This window comes from Orbicella faveolata, unplaced genomic scaffold (genome assembly GCF_042242905.1).
Source record: "Orbicella faveolata isolate gen_17 unplaced genomic scaffold, um_ofav_v1 contig_34, whole genome shotgun sequence".
In the NCBI taxonomy this organism is placed as follows: domain Eukaryota; kingdom Metazoa; phylum Cnidaria; class Anthozoa; order Scleractinia; family Merulinidae; genus Orbicella; species Orbicella faveolata.
In genome coordinates, this window is record NW_028301563.1 from 7,037,993 (window position 1) to 7,056,379 (window position 18,387).

General features: G+C 37.4%; 1 protein-coding gene across 1 annotated transcript; it reads right to left on the reverse strand.

Annotated features, from left to right (window-relative positions):
- Nucleotides 1–1,918: 1,918 nt before the first annotated feature.
- On the reverse strand, nt 1,919–18,157 carry LOC110066083 (uncharacterized). Its single transcript, XM_020773283.2, has 13 exons — nt 17,907–18,157; nt 15,858–16,075; nt 14,853–15,163; nt 12,807–12,949; nt 12,634–12,722; nt 11,805–12,017; nt 10,338–10,645; nt 6,526–6,668; nt 6,345–6,430; nt 5,551–5,760; nt 4,118–4,425; nt 3,152–3,288; nt 1,919–2,682 (listed from the first exon to the last, which is right to left on the reverse strand). Exons 2-13 carry the CDS (start codon nt 16,045–16,047, stop codon nt 2,568–2,570), a joined length of 2,253 nt encoding a protein of 750 aa, XP_020628942.2. The 5' UTR covers nt 16,048–16,075; nt 17,907–18,157; the 3' UTR covers nt 1,919–2,567.
- Between the last annotated feature and the right edge of the window lie 230 nt (nt 18,158–18,387).

Here is an 18,387-nt window from a genome sequence, read left to right on the forward strand (position 1 = left end):
TAGACCATTTCCGAGTGGCCTTTTGTCTCTGTGTCAAAACGGCGTCGACAAAATCAGGATCGGACCGGACCGGACCGGACCGGATCACGGATCGGATCAAGGAAAAAAAATTCAAAATTCAAAATTCAAAATTCAAAATTCAAAATTTTGTTGAGCAAATTACACTAGAGTGACTACTGTGAGCAGAACGTTTTATTTAATTCAGGTGTGATATTCCTTTATTCTTTTATAATATCAAGCCAACTGGGAGCTGGTCACAGATGAATATTTTTCAGGCTGTTGGGTTTTGATTGCGATGATCAATCATGTCTTCATAGCTTTCCCCGCAGTTCAGATAAATGATATTTCGTATATTCGCTTGCATCAAAGGTAAACTGTCATGAAACGAGTCAGCATGGTAATAATAGGACGAACGTATGAATCGAAACACAAAAACTAAAAACACTAAAAAAATTAAACACCTGATGATTTCAAACAATTTCCGGTCCGTTTCTGAGACAGGTCTATACTTTTACAAGATGTGAGTTTGGAATGCGATATTTCGTACTGGAATAAAATGAAACAAATCATTTGTATTTCAAGGAAATATAGCTGTTTTACAAAAAATTATAGGAATAACATCGATAGTGTGAACGATAACGCAACCCGAGAATAAACAACATTTTAGGAGTTACGTCACGAGTTTTAGAGTCATTTTTAGGGTCGTAAAGAGTTGCCTTTATGTGGAATAAAACCTAAAATGATCGTGTTCTAGGATAGAACAAATCAAAACGGAATGAGGATCGTTAAGGATGGCAAAGATTAACGAGGACTGCAAATGACGAACTTGAAAAACTAGGCTAGTTTTTTCAAGATGCGCAAATCGTGACGTAGCTCCTCTAAAGCAAGTCATGTCCCTAAGCTTTCGTACGTAAGCTTTCTCATTAACTGTAACGCTAACTGTAACTCACATCTGACACGAAAAAGTAGTCGAGAATTAGCTACTGACACTAACAGCAATTTCAAAAGCGAGAATGGGAGGTTCACCCAAGCTTCGAGCCAACTAACGTTCAAATATAACTACAGCTGCCTGTTCATTACAATTTAAATTTGTCCTAAATTAGGCGCTTATGTGGCTTTTTAAATGACCTTTTGTCATTCTCTGTAATTAACATGTCATTGCGTCAAATTCGGGATTCTTATTTTTATTTAACATATTTTAGTTTTCTACTTTTATTTTTTATTTGTTATGATCTTATAAACGATTTGATTGTTTTTTTTCTTTAAAACTTTTTTTTTTTTTTTTCTGTGATCCGATCCGTGGTCCGATCCGTGATCCGATCCGTGATCCAATCCGCGATCCGGTCCGTGATCCAGTCCGGTCCGGTCCGATCCAGCTTTTGTCGACGCCGGTGTCAAAATGAGTCTTCGTTCTAAACCATTCATATGGAAATTAGCTCCAGCTACAGGTTCATTTTCATGCAAATCAAACTCATTTTCATACGACAGGTTTTACATCAAGACTCGTTTTGAGACAGAGGCTATAGGTAACTTAGAAATGGTCTATTGAAATTAACTTTTGCACACTGGTAGATGTATAAATAAATATATTCTTAATTTAGCGCGGATGTTACTGTTCACAGCATGCAAAAGATCGATAGAGTTTTTGTTGCCAACTTGGGGATAATTTTGTGGGGTTATTCAATGGGAGACAAGTTGATACGAGAAAAACGAAAAGAAATTACAAAGGAAATTTGGAAGGATGGCGATTCTCGCCGTTCTTTTTGAGAAAATAGATTTTTTAAAAGAGTTTTTATTGGTTTTCAAACCAAGCTTGACAATTCTTATTCATAAAGTATAATTACCTGTAATTTACAGCAAGTTTAATTACAAAAATTGAGAAACTAGATGAAAAGCCTTAAGAAGCTATCCTTTCTAAACTAACCTTGGCTTGTAAAAAGAAGCTTGGACTACCTCGACGAAATGATACTTCATGTAACATTATCGCTTAATCCTTGTCGCTTTATAAAAGCTCTCCAGACTTTGCACTTGACGAGATGAAATTAATAACCATTAATTTAAATCTAGTTGAATTAAACTGAAAATCGAGAAACTAGATGAAAAGCCTAAAGAAGTTATCCTTTCTAAACTAACCTTGGCGTCTAAAGAGCCTCGACGAAATGATACTTCATGTAAAATTATTAATCCTTAATCCTTGTCGCTCTCCAGACTTTGCACTTGACGGGATGTACTCGTTATTCTCAATTAAATAATGACAATTTCGTCAAACTTTGGGTGCTTCTGCAGGTGTCTTTCAATTTCATGCATGCGAGGGACACGTGACGCAAAAACTGACTCGTTCCTAGCAGTCTCGTGTGAGAAAATACGGCTTTAACTTAATCTAGGGCGTTTTCACTCACGTGGCGAGCAGCCATGCAAATTTATTAGAACGAAAAAAAGTGTTTACATAAAAAAAGAGTTTAACTCCCACAGGATTGGTTTAGTACACTAACATGGCCGCCGTTTCATTGTTTTGGTACACAAATATGGCTGCCGTGATGTCGGGAAGGAGGCCGATTGGGGACGTGTCAGTCATTAGAAGGAACTGCATGAGATGCATATCCCTGCAACGGCAGCCACCATTCGTCTGCCTTATAAGTGCCTGTAAATGACGTCACTACACCATAACTGTTGTGCAGTTGCCTACAAACACAAAGAAACAAATTAATTTCATGTCACCTCAGACGTGTACAAGAGTTTCTATAATAACGTCTGTTTCATGCAATATTGTGCACAAATAATTTTCCAGGGAAGAATTGGCAAACAAAAGCATAAACGTAACAAGATTAATAGCAGTACCATTTGGCTATTTAGTAATAGTGGAGTTGAACTCGAGTCAATGTTCTGTGAAACGACTCTAGCTTCATGGCCAAAAGGGTACTTGAATCCCTGACCCTTCGGGTTTCAAGATGAAAACTTTAAGCTCGAATAGTTGATTGGACTCTTTCCTCTGCGGAGGCTCAAAGGTGTTTTTTTTTTTGAGTGGGGAAAAATCGCTGAACGAATCGACTTGGCACCTGCACTCACCACCCACAGCGGCTTTCTACAACGAACGCTTGGAACCTCTCAGGAGGAGAGAATTGATTAGATACGGACACTTAACCAAACTTACTTCAAAAGTGCTACTGTATCTCCTCCACCAGAATCAGTGCCGTATCCCATACCCCACTGCCAACTGTGTCTTTCAACTGATTTTACTTGCCTCATCGGATCTCCACTCACGGAACTTTGATCCACGTAATAAGAAACCTACAAAAGACAAATTTCATTTGGAAGATTGAAGAAGAATTTGTTAGATTTAATCTACAATGCCGGTGGAAAATGTAAATGACATTCTGAATTTGGTGCAACCTCCGTTCTAAGGATGGATGGATCACCAAATACAATGGATAGCCGTCCCGTCCACAAACAGGCCACAAACATCTGGGCACATCAGTGACGGGTCGGCCGTATTCATGGGGCTTTTTAACCTCCCTTTCGACGTCTTGCAAGGCTTCGGCCGCATATCCACTGTTCAAATATTCCGTTGTAAATGTTCTTTACGTTGTTGAATAATTATCAAAAGTAATTATCTTTGCAATCCTGAAGAATATCTTCTGATTTTATTCCAGTGGGCCTACGGCTTGGTAGACTAAATATTCGGTGATATTTCTGGCGACTCGCGGGCAAGATAATTGTTAAACATTCCCACTAATTAAATGGCATTCAAAACTGCATGCACTGAAACAGTAAGAATGGTTTTGTGTTTTAAAGAAAGTTATCCGTAACTTATGTGAGCGAACGTTATCTGTCTGTTCCTAACCGTACGCTGGTTTAGCCGATACAACTCAGTCTGAGAAAAAGTCCTTATGAAGTAAGGGTGACAAATTTATCTACATAACTGAACGGACATACTCCATGTACTACATAGTCAATCATTGGAAGGTTAACAGCCTGCAGCAACATGTTACACCACGTCCGTATTTGAAGAAAATGCTCGAACCTGTCGACAGGTCTGGAATGTCATGGAATAAGCTTACATGATTTCCTTGACACGTTTTGTCTATTGCGTACTCACAAGAGATCTCTTGGTACTCACCAATATGACTTTACGGATGACGATGCCAGGTGGTAAATTAAGAATCCAGTTAACAGGCTCATAACTTCCAAGCACTAGTATAATAGGTCTGTTTAGGCTTGCACGGATGACAATTTTGACGGTAGCGTTACCAGCGGATGGAGGACTTGTGTTTATAACTTCGTACAAAGACAGTACATGGACTTCGTACTCTGGGGAGCAGAACTTAGGCTTACAGCTGTAGGTTGTCTGGGGACGCTGCTTGTTGTACTGTGCTTTGGCGAGAGGTTTAGCATTATTCGCAACGATTCTGCATTCATATGCATCAGCTGAAAATAAGAAAGTTGCTATATTGATGCATCAAGAATATATATATATCAAGGAAACACGTATGAAAGCCTAAAAAGGGGGACAGTGGTACAGTACTTGCAAAAAATTTCGGACGATTTTAATTTCAGACAAAAGTGTCCGGAAATGAAAATGACCGAAATTTTTAAGTGCCGAAATATTTACAGTACAGTATAAAACTTTGAAATAGCTCCAAAGCCGCTAGTTTCCTTTTTTGAGAAAACCCTAGTTAATTAAGACACTGCTTGAGATGCGCAACGGCTTGACAGAATTTTTTTAAGTTCTCGTCGATGCGTGTGTAAAACCTTGAGGACGCAGTAAAACTTTAATTTTCACAGATGTTGGTTCAGTCTAAAACGTGTTTTGTGGGCGTAAATTTGCGTTAATTATGTTTTAGCAAAAATTCGGAAACTCTTGTCTGAAATTTGTGCGAAATGATAATAAGAGTGTCCGAAAATTCAACGTCCGAAATTATATGCAAGTAATGAACTTAACTTCACTTTTTACGTGATTTAACAAAAATTACGCGTTACTTGTTAGCTTTTATACTCTTACATTTTTCATTAATTAAACTCTATTTTCAGGAGATGTATATAACATGCTTTTTAACTTGGGTTGCTCAGTTTAGTAAGTTTGCCGAGAGCCTGACCTTAAAAAGCTCTCGGAAAAGTGCCAGATCCCAAACCAGCACTCATATGCATAAGAAACCCTTGTTTCCTTGCAACATCCCAAATAACCCACTTCATCTGTTTCAAAACGTAACCGCAATTCGATGACCTTGCCAGAATTGATAGTCGATCAATGTTGTTTTTAAATTGGAACTCAATTGCTACTTTTCATGTCATTTCCACTAGTGTTTGGATGACAGTACATGAAAATGTCTTATTGACTGATGCACGTTATGTTGCCTCTGAGCAGTGTAAAGTATTCTTGCAATTAAACCTTTACTTTTCTGTAACATATCTCAAAAACTACAACATTCAAAAATGGCGGTCCTGTAAACACACACCAAAACGAGGCGCACATAATTATTGAAGGCGGGAACCGAATCGCATACATTACAAGCAGCACCTGATTTGTCGTGGCCATTATTAAAAACAACTTACGTAAGCAAGTATGGTAGTCGTAATCTTGTCCAGTGCACGCGCAGTATCCGTCTTTACAGACAGACTTCATTTTAGAACTTCCAGGACAAGAGTTGGATCCGGAGTAACATTTCTGTCGTTGAAAAGTTGGTTTGGGTGTGGTGGTGGGTATTGGTGGAGGTGGGGTGGTAGTAGCTGGGGTAGTGACTACGGTGGTGGTGAATCCAAGTCCTTGAAGTCAAAATAAAAGAACCTGTCAACTTATACATGTTAAATAATGACATTATACAACTAAGGGCGATACAATACATCCTAAAATCGAAGGTAGCGGCCAATAATTTTTAATCATGTTATGAGTGTCACCGCCTTGAGGTGAACTTGTCTAGTCAAAGTACATAGCTAGAGAACGCTTCCAAACATTTTCTCTACAGGCTACGTACGGTTCTTAATTTTTTATTCATTTATTTATTTATTTTAATTGATCCATACCATTGTTGATTGAGGAGACTGGTCATGAATCCGGCAAACATCAAAATGTGCAAACAAAGATGCCAGGATTTATGTCGGAAGGTCCACGACCATGCACAATCTTTTGTTTTGCGCTCATGGACTTCGCATGAATTACGTAATAAAAACGTTTATATCATGTTTATTTCTGAGTCAGTAGCAAATGATTATTGCGCTTTGTGGACAGTTAATGCCAAAAAGACATACAACAAAGAACTCGGTCAGGTCTGATAGCCATTCCCCTCTATTAACTATCTATGTCCATACTATGAAATTTCAGGTCGGCAATAACAAAAGAATTCGCGTACCTTGTGAAGATAACGTCAGTGACCATTTATCTGCTTTGTAAGTGCCGGTGAATGATGTCACTACACCAAACCTGTTGTGCACTTCTCTGAAAAAGAAGGAAAAATGTAGATAAGCATACACATGTAAATATGTACTCAATAACTATATAATTTTATGACCTACACTTTTCTGTTCACTTACCTCAGAAGTCCTACTGTATCACCTCCGCCTGTATCTGAACCATATCCCATGCTCCACTGCGAGGAACGGGTTCCTTGTTTTTCAATTACTTGCACTTGGTTCACATCTCCGCTAACAGAACTTTCATCTATGTAATAAGCAACCTAAGAATTGGACAAAATTCTTTATTTAGACCTGACTAAGATGATTCCGTGGTTTTATTATGGATTAAAAGTCTATTGAAAATTTACTTAATTCTAGTATATTCCTGAACTTGGTCTGGTACCTGATGCGCGATATTAGTTTTGTTTCCTCAGTATAATATATCAACTGGATGAAACTTCTCATTATAAAATATCTACTAATGATCTGCAATCATGAACGCTCCACGCACACGTTCCCACTGCTTCAGTGACTGGAAGAAAAGAATTGTTTAGACGAAGTTTTTAGACTAGAATTTATAACATAACTGAGATACTAAGCGCGCTCTCATTAGTCGATAGATGTGTTTTGATGAGAATATGTAAATACGGTTGTGAAGTTTCTGATTCGCGCGTAGTTTTGAGAAATATTTTATAAAAGCAATAAAGCACTTTTCTTTTGTCTTCATGGCCTCATCTAAACACGAGGGGAGTTCGAAGAATTCGAGACAGTTACTCAAACCTTACACGTATGCAGTTTTTTTTTTTTTTTTTTTTTTTTTTTTTTTAATTACAACACTAACTCTATTTACATTATACTGCTCTAATTATTTACACTATTTAAATTACAATAACTAAACGACTTACATTACTAACAAATACAGTTACACGACTTACACAATTAAGAAATACAGTGACGACAAGGGGCAAAGAAAAAAAAAAAAAAAAAAAAAACTGAGAAGAAAAATAGCTAGTTATCATTACAGCTTGAGGTTGTAGTACAGAAACATAAAAAAACAGACCAAAGGCATGTGGTACATTAAAAGTAAAATGAGTTATGCATCTGACAGGAGATTAGAAATAGATTAATGGGTAGGAGATAGATAACCCTACAGAAAATATAATCTAAAATATTAATTAAATCCTCATGTATCCTGTAAGAGGTTTCCATTTCTTCGTGTCCCCACTTTTTGTTTCTATCTCACATTGTAATTTTAGTGTGCATATGAAAAGCGTAAGATTTGGATGATCATTTTTTGTTTTAGCGAGCCATATGTGATATCGTGCTAAGAGAAAGCAGTAATTTATAAGAAGCGCAAATTGAGAGATATCTGGCCCCAGACCCAAAGCAGTAATATTTGTCAAAGCATAATCTCTAGGAAGTAAATTTAAGTTTTTCAGCCATTCAGTAAGTTTATTCCAAAAGTAAGATGTTTGACGGCATGACCAAAAAAGATGAATTATTGACTCAGAGGAGGTGTGACAAAAACTGCACTTTTCATCGCCCTGTAGACCTATTCTAAATAAAAAGTTATTGGTTGGTACACGTCTATGTAAGAATTTAAACTGAAACTCTATCAGCTTAGTGCTCTTTGTGCATTTTTTAGCTAAAAGATAGGCAGCATTCCAATTTATGTTGTCATTTATTGGTAGGCCACAATCCTCTAGCCACTTCTTTTGACTTGACTCTGGGGTTAAACTCTTGTTACTAATCAGTTTTTTATATATTATTGTAGTTGCTTTTTTGACCTGCAAAATTCTTGTTGTAAGTGGCTCATATTCGTGGTCGGTGTTCTGTAAATCTTGAAAATTAGAATCAGTCCGAAGAGACTTTACAGCCGATATTAATCCGTAGAAGCTGAGAGGGCGAGGGTCTATTTCATACTTACAGCGGAAATCATTTAACGAGAGAAAATTGTTGTCCGGTCCTAAAAGATGTTTCACCCGAGTTATTCCCTTGGTGAACCAATTTTTAAAAAAAACTGTTTTGTTGGCTATCTTTATTAGGGAGTTATGCCAAAGTTGTTGATCCAGAAAGTGATCTTTCGATGTTATTTCAGGTTCAAAGTTAACTTCCGCCCAGATTCCTAATAGTTCTTTTAAAAAGGCATCCGAAGTTGTTATTGTCGATAAGGTGTCTCTAACGTTGAGGTTGTAGGAAAAAAAGTTTTGACAGCCATATTTTTTTAGGGTTATATCAAAAAAGATTTTCCATTTTCCCTTATTGTTGTTATCTAAATATTTTTTAATCCATGTGGTTTTGAGAGATTTATTGAAGGAACTAATATCAATCATTTTTAGGCCACCACCACCGAAATCATTGATCATTACCTTCCGTTTTATCTTGTCGCCTTTACCATTCCATAGAAAAGTGTAGAGTAAATCATTTATTTCTTTTAAAACCCTGTAGTTTGAGCGAAGAGGCGAGAGTAGATAAACCAATTGGGAGACCACTAGTGATTTGATAACAGTGATTTTCCCTAACAATGTGAGTCGGCGGTATTTCCAGCATCTCAGGATTTCTTTCACTTTTTCAAGTTTCTCATTGTAGTTTAAAGAGGCAGATAGTTCGGGATCTGTTGAAATCCATAGACCTAGGGATTTTACTTTGTCTTTTGGCCATTTAAGCTCTTTTCCTGATAACAGAATTTTATCACTTCCAATACTTGCGCCAATCCATAGAGCTTCCGTTTTCTTATCATTGAGTCTGAGGCCAGAGACTTTGCTGAAATCGTCAAGCATTACAAGGGATGAAAGGAGAGATTCACGTGACCCGTCTAATATAAGTGTTGTGTCATCGGCATACTGACTTAACTTAATTTCCACATTATTTACAGTGATTCCCTTTATATTAGTATTTTTCCTAATTGCCGTGGCCAGCACCTCTGCCGATAGGATAAATAAATAAGGTGAGAGCGGGCAGCCTTGCCTAACACCTCTTTGAATTTCAAAAAAATTACTTGCCCATCCATTATTCAGAATACAGCTTTCAGTATGACTATACAGGGTTTTCACCCAGTTAATTAGCGAAGTACCAAAACCGTAGGATCTTAATGTTCCATGTATGAAGGACCATTCGAGAGAATCAAATGCCTTTTCAAAGTCAATAAAAAGTAACAGGTCCGGGATATTCTTTTCTGTGGCATATTGGATAATAGAGTCAATGAGTCTGATATTTTCGCCTATAAATCTGCCCTTCAAAAATCCTGTTTGATCGTGATTGATAAGGTTTGGAAGTACTAATTTAATTCGGTTTGCAATAGATTTTGCTGCGATTTTGTAATCAGTGTTCAAAAGGGTAATAGGCCTCCAATTTTTGATGAAGTATAGTTCCGCACGTATGCAGTTGAAGGTCTGCATAACGTTTAAGAGTTCTCGCAACCCCACCAAGTGTCTATAATTAGATGAGGCTATGTGAACACGAAGAAAAAGTGCTCTACTGCTTTTATAAAATATTTCTCAAAGAAACGCGCGAATCAGAAACTTCACAACCGTGTTTACATACTCTCGCCTAAACACAGCTATCGCCCAATGAAGAGCGCGCGTGGTATCTCAGTTATTTTATAAAATTATAGTCTAACAACTTCCTCTAAACAATTCTTTTCTTCCAGTCAGTTATAAAAGGCAAGATAAAAGATAAGAACTTTATTAACGTGTCAAAGTCGCTAGCATACAATGTATACTAACTGGGGACACCTAAAGGTATGACTTCTTTTATTTTCTCGAATTTGATTGATGATTCAGCTGCAAATTCTGAAAGTGTACCACAGAGACTACAAACCCGGTTAGTTTGTTGAAAAATATTATCTCGTATTCTTTGCAACTGTCATAACTGCTTGCTGTCTTAAGTCTCTAATTTATCACATCGCCAATGATTCGTTAGTTTTAGTTCCCGCTGTATACTGTACTCACCAAGATGACTCTACTGATGGTAATGCCAGCTGAAATACTGAGAATCCAGTTAACAGGTTCGTAGCTGACAAACACGAGTACAATAGGTCGGCCTGACTGGCCGCCGCTGACAATGTTGACCGCAGCATCACCGGCTGATGGGGGACGTGTGTTAATAACCTGGTACACAGCCAGTACGTGCACATCGTACTGTGTGGAGCTGCTGCCAGGCGTACAGCTGTAGATTTGCCGGGGCGGTTGATTGTTATACTGTGGTTTACCAAGAGCTGTATTAGAAGAAACCTCGATTCGACATCCAAATGCATCAGCTAAAATTGAGAAAGGAAATTTTAATGCATCAGCAAAAGAAGTCCCGGCGAGGGTGGGAATGGGGCATTGGTGTTTGAGTTTATGCGTATTAATTAATGCCGGAGTGCTTGCAGTTCACAGTGATTTACTCACTCTTTACGTGTTTTTGCGTCGTCGACGTTTAGATAAAATTGCGTGCTCTATTCATCAGATAAAACTTTCTTTACCTTCGAACGACCTGTAGTATTCTATCTTCGAATGTTTATTTTGAAAAAAATTGTTGTTAAGAGATCATACCTTTGACAAAAACAAAATCATGTTGGGACAAGAATTCAAGACACTACCTCAAAATTTCAAGAACTGGAAATTTGTTCTGATTAAACATCTATGCAAAATAGCATAAAATCTTAAAAAAAAAAAAATCAGTTTTTTGCAAACTAAGAAAATATGAATTTTTCCTACCTCAAAAAGAGCTCGAAACTTGTCTTGTACATTTTTTGCTATATTTTACATAAATGTTTAATCAGAGGAGATTTCTGATTCCAAAGCCTGAAAACTGGGGCTTATTTTTCCCCAAAAAAATTTTAGTCAGCCAGGGTAAAATGAACTAATTGATTAATTTTCAACGATGTGCTTTTCTGTTCTAGCGGAAAAGTGTGATAATTTGCCTCATCAAAGAGCCACTCTTTTCTCTGGCAAAAATTTTTGCACAAACGAACTTACAAAAGGTAGTGTTACAGTTTTAATCCTGTTCGTTACAGAAACAATATCGGTCTTTCGGTAAAGGTTAGTGTATTTCATCAATTTCTCTTTGTTCAGGCGGCGCATCTTATGCCTTTCATATTGGATTGCTGGGTTGTAATCACTTTCGCAGTGCCTATCCTTAGAAAGCTCTAGGAGGGATTAGATTGCGAACAGAACTTATAAAAAAACACACTTCTCTCTGGCAATAATGGCGACTGTAGTGAAAACTATGTACAGTGTTAGCTTGTCAAATTAAAGTTAACAGCTGATGCTCTGTTTCAGTCAGAACTCCATCTTTACTTTTATCTAAACTATAAAGACCACATGGCGAAAATTTTTTCTCGTCATTTTGGATGATGATAATAACTGATTGTGTCTTATTTTTAGCCTTTGACATCTGAGCCCCTGATTTGTTGTGAGAGTAAAACAACTTACGCAAGCAAGTGGTATAGTCGTAGTCCTGTCCAGTACAAAAGCAGTATCCGCTTTTGCAGACGGCCTTCAGGGCTCCATATTTCCCAGGACAATAATTAATGCTACCAATGCATTTCTGTTGGGAAATAATTGGTTTGGGTGTGGTTGTAGGTATTGGTGGAGGTGGGGTTGTAGTAGCTGTGGTAGTGACTACGGTGGTTGTGAATCCAAGCCCTTGAATTAAAAGAAAAAACACAGAGAGAACTTTAGCAAACTACACATGATTATAAAACTCACGGCAAAAAAATACATGCTAAAAACTATCCTCATACTTCGACTTGAGGGTAGTGACTAAGAATTGTTGTCACTGGTGTTGCAGTCTGGAGGTGAAACAGTTTTCAGGTCAAAGCACACATAACAATAGCTTTCATTCGACGCCAAAATAAGCCAGGATATTAATTTGTCGCGAAAAGTTTCTTGTCCGAGAACCTATAAGTGAGCATCGAGGAACAGATAACAGGACATATATCCGAGCATATTTTTATAGTCAAATGCGGGCTTTTGTGTTTATTATGCTTCAAATATTTTTCTTAACACAAAGAGTTTTTAAAATTGAAGAATACCACTTGGAAATTTCTCAGTTTTAGAGGTGGACATATTCTGTCATGTGTCGCATTCAGACCAGTCGCGTGTGAGAAAAAGTATTTGTTGGATTACAAAGCTGCAAAATCTTTCTTTCAAATTTTAAAACTTTTTCCGGCGGGCTACGGTTCTTTTTAAATCATTCAACTTTTGTTTTATTACTTTATATCTATACTATAACAGTCGGCCATAAATAGAAAGCTTGTACCTTGGGAAGAAGATAACGTCAGTGACCATTGATCTGCTTTGTAAGTGCCAGTAAATGACGTCACTACACCATAAGTGTTGTGTATTTGTCTGCAAAGGAAGGAAAAGTACAGATTAATGCACATTTGCGCTCAATAACTTCAACGAAAATTAAGTGATTTCCTGTTCACCAACCTCAGGAGTCCCACTGTATCTCCCCCGCCTGTATCTGTACCATATCCCCTACTCCACTGTGAATTACGGGTGCCTTGTTTTTCAACCACTTGCACTTGATTCACATCTCCACTAACAGAACTTTCACTTATGTAATAAGCAACCTAAAAAATTAAGACACAAATATGGAAGAGCTACAGTGAGACAGTGAGGACAGGACATCCGCCTTGTAACAGTTGTGCCACCGACTCATGTATTATAGATAACATTAACTAAAGACGTGTCGTCATCAGTTTAAAGAACGCCGGATGTTCAACGAAGTAAAATACAACTCTTTGACAAGATTTTGAAGAGCTGTAATTCGTAATACTGATGATTTTGTGGTTTTAGTATTTAGCACTGACAGAAACTTCACTGAAAACTAATCATATTTTTTATATTCAGTCGGTCTTTAGAAAGGCTTATTGCCTTGTTGACCGTGCAGTGGTCGAGTACCTAGTACTTTATTGATATAATTTTTGTTTCCTCAGTATTATACATTGTATATCTTCTGGTTGAAACGTGATATTTCAAATATTCTAATGATCATGAACACTTTACACGTTCCCACTGCTAGACATGTTTTAACATCACACTGGTTTACGACTCTTTGATTCACGTTACACATACTCTTCGTTTACGTTCTCTTTTAATAAGCTCAGGTGTACCCAAGGGTCGATTTTAGGTCCTTTTCTTTTCTAATTTATATTAATGATATTGTTAAATCAACCAACTACTTTTCCGTAAGACTATTTGCTGATGACACTTCTTTAACTGCGACTGGTAAAGATTTAGACGTACTTTTACAGAGAATAAACTCTGAATTGCCTGCTATTTATGAATGGTTATGCTCAAACAGATTGACCTTGAATTTAAGTAAGACAAAATATCTGGTTTTTCAACCACGACAAAAAAGAAATTATAATTTACATATCCCTCTTAAACTAGCAGACCGGTACCTAGAACAGTCTTTCAGTGTTAACTATTTAGGACTCATTATTGATTGCTCACTGTCTTGGCACGACCATATCGATTATATAAGTAATAAAATTAGCAAAAGTGTAAATGTTATTGCAAACCTAAAACCCTATGTGACATCCCAATCCCTAACAAGTATTTAGTATGCACTTATATATCCCTGTTTAACTTATGGCTGCGTACTGTGGGGTAATAATTACGAGGCTCCATCGTCACAATTGGTGAGACTACAAAACAAAGCTATTAGAATAATTAACAATGTGCCACTTCGTGATCATATTACTCCCCATTATGTAAACCTTGGTCTTATTAAGCTTCCTGACATTGTTAAATTATGTACCTGCCAGCAATTATATGACCACTTAACTGATGAAAAACCGTCTAATCACACCTTATCTCTGGTATTTGAGCAACATAACTACGCTACTCGAAGTGCATCCTTACAACACTTAAATCCCGGTTTTGCCAGAATAAATATAAGGAAATTTTGCCCCACTGTTATTGGATGTTACTATTGGAATGACCTTCCTTTATCTATACGTAACTTGGCAACTAGAAAACGTTTTAAAAAAGTACTCTACCAGTATTATTTTGCTCAGTGTTAATTAATTCATACTTCTTCCTCTCCTATGTTAAGTTAACTTTTTCATCCTAATTGTTATTGTCATCTAAACAAGGGCATCTAATTAGCTTGCTATATTTTTGCCCTTTTCCATTTCTATTCTTCTACTTGTTTACTTTATATCTATCGTTGTAATTTTAGAATGGAATAAATAAAAAAACAAAAACAAACTGGTTTACGACTGAAGAACTCTGCTCCTCTACTCAGAAGGAATCAGCAACATGTTAAGATATGGTTGAGATGAAGTGAACCAAAAAACTCAGATGTTAAAAGAATATGACTTCTTTTATTTTTCTCGATACTTATTGATTATTCAGCTGCAAATTCTGAGAATATGCAGCAATAGTCTTGTCCGAAATTAATTTGTTCTTCTTTAAATTGTATCTGAAATGATTCGTTGGTTTAAGTTTCTCGTCTTGTATACTCACCAAGATGACTTTACTGATGGTAATGCCAGCTGGTAAATTAAGAATCCAGTTAACAGGTTCGTAACTGGTAAACACGAGTATAATAGGCCGGCCTGACTGGCCGCCGCTTACGATATTGACATTAGTATCACCGGCGGATGGAGGGCGTGTGTGTCTATTCCCCTCGTACACTGACATTACGTGGACTTCGTACTGTGTGGAGCTGCTGCCAGGCGTGCAGCTGTAGATAACGCTGGGCTGCTGGTTGTTATACCGTGGCTTGCCAAGGGCTGTATTAGATTTAGTCTTGATTCGACATCCAAACGCATCAGCTGAAAATCAAAAGGCATGTCTTAATTAGGGTCGGCACACACAAGGGAACGCGATGCAGGGACAAGGCCCCTTTTTATGCGCGCATAGGCCGCAATAATGATGACGTGGTTTCCATTTGATTCCATATTTTACCGGCAGGCGGTAGAAATTTACAGTAAAACTTTTCTTCTCTTAACAAAGTCCGAGATAATCGCCTTTGATCAGCTCACAGTACAGTGTAACTGCAATTAAAACTAAAATATTTCAACGATGTGCTTTCCACACTTCTACAGGTGATAGTAACTATTATTATATAGCTAGTAGCTTGCGGAGCGGGCAAGATAAACCAAATCCTGCGCTGTGATTGGCTACCGGGGCGGGCAAAATGGCGATATCTTGTCCGCTCGGGATTACGTGCTGTGTGCCGCAAGAAAAACTTGTTCTTTATCCCATATAACAAATCCTTTATTGACCAAGCCTGTGCGGTCAAGATGGCTGGATATTGGCCTCGTTCTTTTGTTTTTTTTCTTCCTGTTTTTGGACCTCGACCCCGTCTCGGCCATTAAACACGCAAAAATGAGTGGAAAAAAGAACTTGGTCAATCTCTAGCCATCTTGACCTCACGCTTGGTTAATAACTTATATATAATCCCGCACCAAAGGGCCATCTTTTATGCTTTTTATCTGACCAAGATTTTTGCACCAAACAACATACGCAAGCAAGTGTTATAGTCGTAGTCCTGTCCAGTACAGAAACAGTATCCGGCTTTGCAGACCGCCTTCAGGGCTCCATATTGCCCAGGACAGTAGTTGGAGCTACCCAAGCATTTCCGAAGCTGGCTTGAAACGTTGCCGGTCAAACAGGAAAGAAGGCCGATCAAAATACCGAGGGAAAAGGAATTCATGTTCTGCGGCGTGATCCTAGGTGTCTTGCTGTGAAGAAACGAACGTTAACGTTTAGAAACAACAAAATGCACTGCACAAGGAACGAAGTCAACGCTTGTCAGAAAGCAGATCCTTGTACATGCTTTCAGTTAGAGTTAAATTGAACCACAGTGGGGTATTTAGAAGCTATGGCTCTGTCGTTTCCCAGATCTAAGAATTGGAGTTGGCCGTGGATTAAGAATTCCTATGGTAATAAACATTGCTCAAGAATGAAGGTTCGTAATCATCTCGTGCTTATTTTTTTACCCGTGAAATGCGAAACAGCTAATTTGTTTTCTCATGAATCGTGATTTCGTTAGAAGCCGAGAACACGATTTTTCAAACTGAAGATTTTGTTGTGAAATGAGAAATAAAAGTTTAATTCATCATGAATTATGCTTTATATATTATTCTGCGCCCGTTATTACATAATCGCGAGAACCAATTCTTTCGATCCTTTGGCATTTAGTTTTCAGTGGAACGCGATTTTATTTTTGCTGCTTGCCACAGAAAAGAAGCTTTGGACATCAAGTTTCAAAATATCATTCTTTTCAGCTGTATATATCATGAAAAAAAGAAAGATATTGCTAACTAGAACTTACCTGATCTCGACCCCCATTTTACCACACTCAGTAGATATTGGGCAATTTATATTGTCCTTATTCGAGCAAATTATTTCTATATTTTGGTCAACTAACAATCATATATTCGACCTTGTGTTTTCTACCCTAATGGTTAAAACTTCCTGTGAAACTTAAACAGGATTTGGGTGTTGAATTTCACTGAGTTCGAGCTCGTTGTCAAGACGAATACAAGAGTCTCTTTTCAAACAATATGTTTGACTCTTGCCTTATTTAGGAGTACTCCAAGCTTACGGCACGTTAGGTCTGATGGAGAAATCATCCCCTGGCTCGGGAGATTGGGCAACCACACCCCACGTTTACGACTTAAAATAATAATAATAATAAAAAAAATAAAATAAGAAAATAATAATAAGCTTGGAGACTGGAATCTTTCGTTTCCTATGAGACCTAGAAGCAAACTTACATTAGACAAATAATGCAAATTGTAACAAACTCGACGAGCCTAGTGTGCGTTTTACAGAATGTAAAAACACTTGAGTTAGATTTGCAAGATTGAACAAGACGTCATATCGTATAATGTTTTCTTCAATAGCTCTGATTGGTTGCATAGAAACCAATAACACATGAGAACGTTAACGTTTGCCATCTACCGCAAAATTCTACTAAGAAGTTCCTTAATCCCAACCTTCCCTCTAAAAAAATAATTGTTTGTATAAAACTACGACCCTCAAAACTTAACATAATTAGCCTAATACAAAAAATACACAACTTAGATTGTTGCAATTTAGGTTCAACTTACAAATTGTTTGGCGTAATATCTATAAACCTTAGCAATCAAATATTGTAAGGGATACCTTTCCTTTACGCCTTAACGTTAGTATCACCGACGTTGTTATGTAAAACAAAAGGGTTATTTTATAATCCTACCGTTTCGTTTAGCTTTCTGCAGAATCATAAACGATGTATTCGCTCATAAGCTAAACATTTGCATCATGTCTCTACAAGCTTTTCAATTCAGTTTCTGTCCACTGAAAATGGTTTCAGAAGATAAATGCATTTAAAAGATGTTCACGCGCTATAAATACATAGAATTTAGCACTGACTTCCAGGTGTTCGTGTCTATAGAGGACTGAAAACTTTTCAGTTTCCAGTTGGTCCATGAAATGTCTACACAGAAAGAGTTTACTTGTTGCTGCAGTTTGTCATTCCAGCGTTTAAACTCATTTCGTTACTCAAATGCACGTAAACTCACTTACCTCAGTCAGTGACAAGCCCTGTTATTTTGTGCAGTTTGCACCAAACGAGTAACGCACGAGATTTATAAGGCTCAACATAGCATGAAGAATGATGAATGACAATCTTCTGTACCGCGTGATTGGTTACGAAAAACAAACGCTGACGATGACTAAGGTCAGTAAAATAACATTCACTTTTAAGGCAGCCACAAGCTGACAATATAACTTATTTCCGCATTGATAAGAACTCTAATAAACATGAATCCCGCAATCGATCCTGATATAGCGTTTCTAGTTTCGTGGCACGTCCCTCACGAATTGTGGCGTTTTATTTATTTTCTCAGCCACATAGTTTCCTACCGGGATGGTTGTTACTTTTATAAAACGGTTTTTTATTGAGTGTTGTAAAACGAACGCCAAACCAATAACTTACCAATTAGACCACTCAGCCAATCTCAAGCCGCACTAAAACCAGAACCAAAACCAAATTAATTGCCTGATT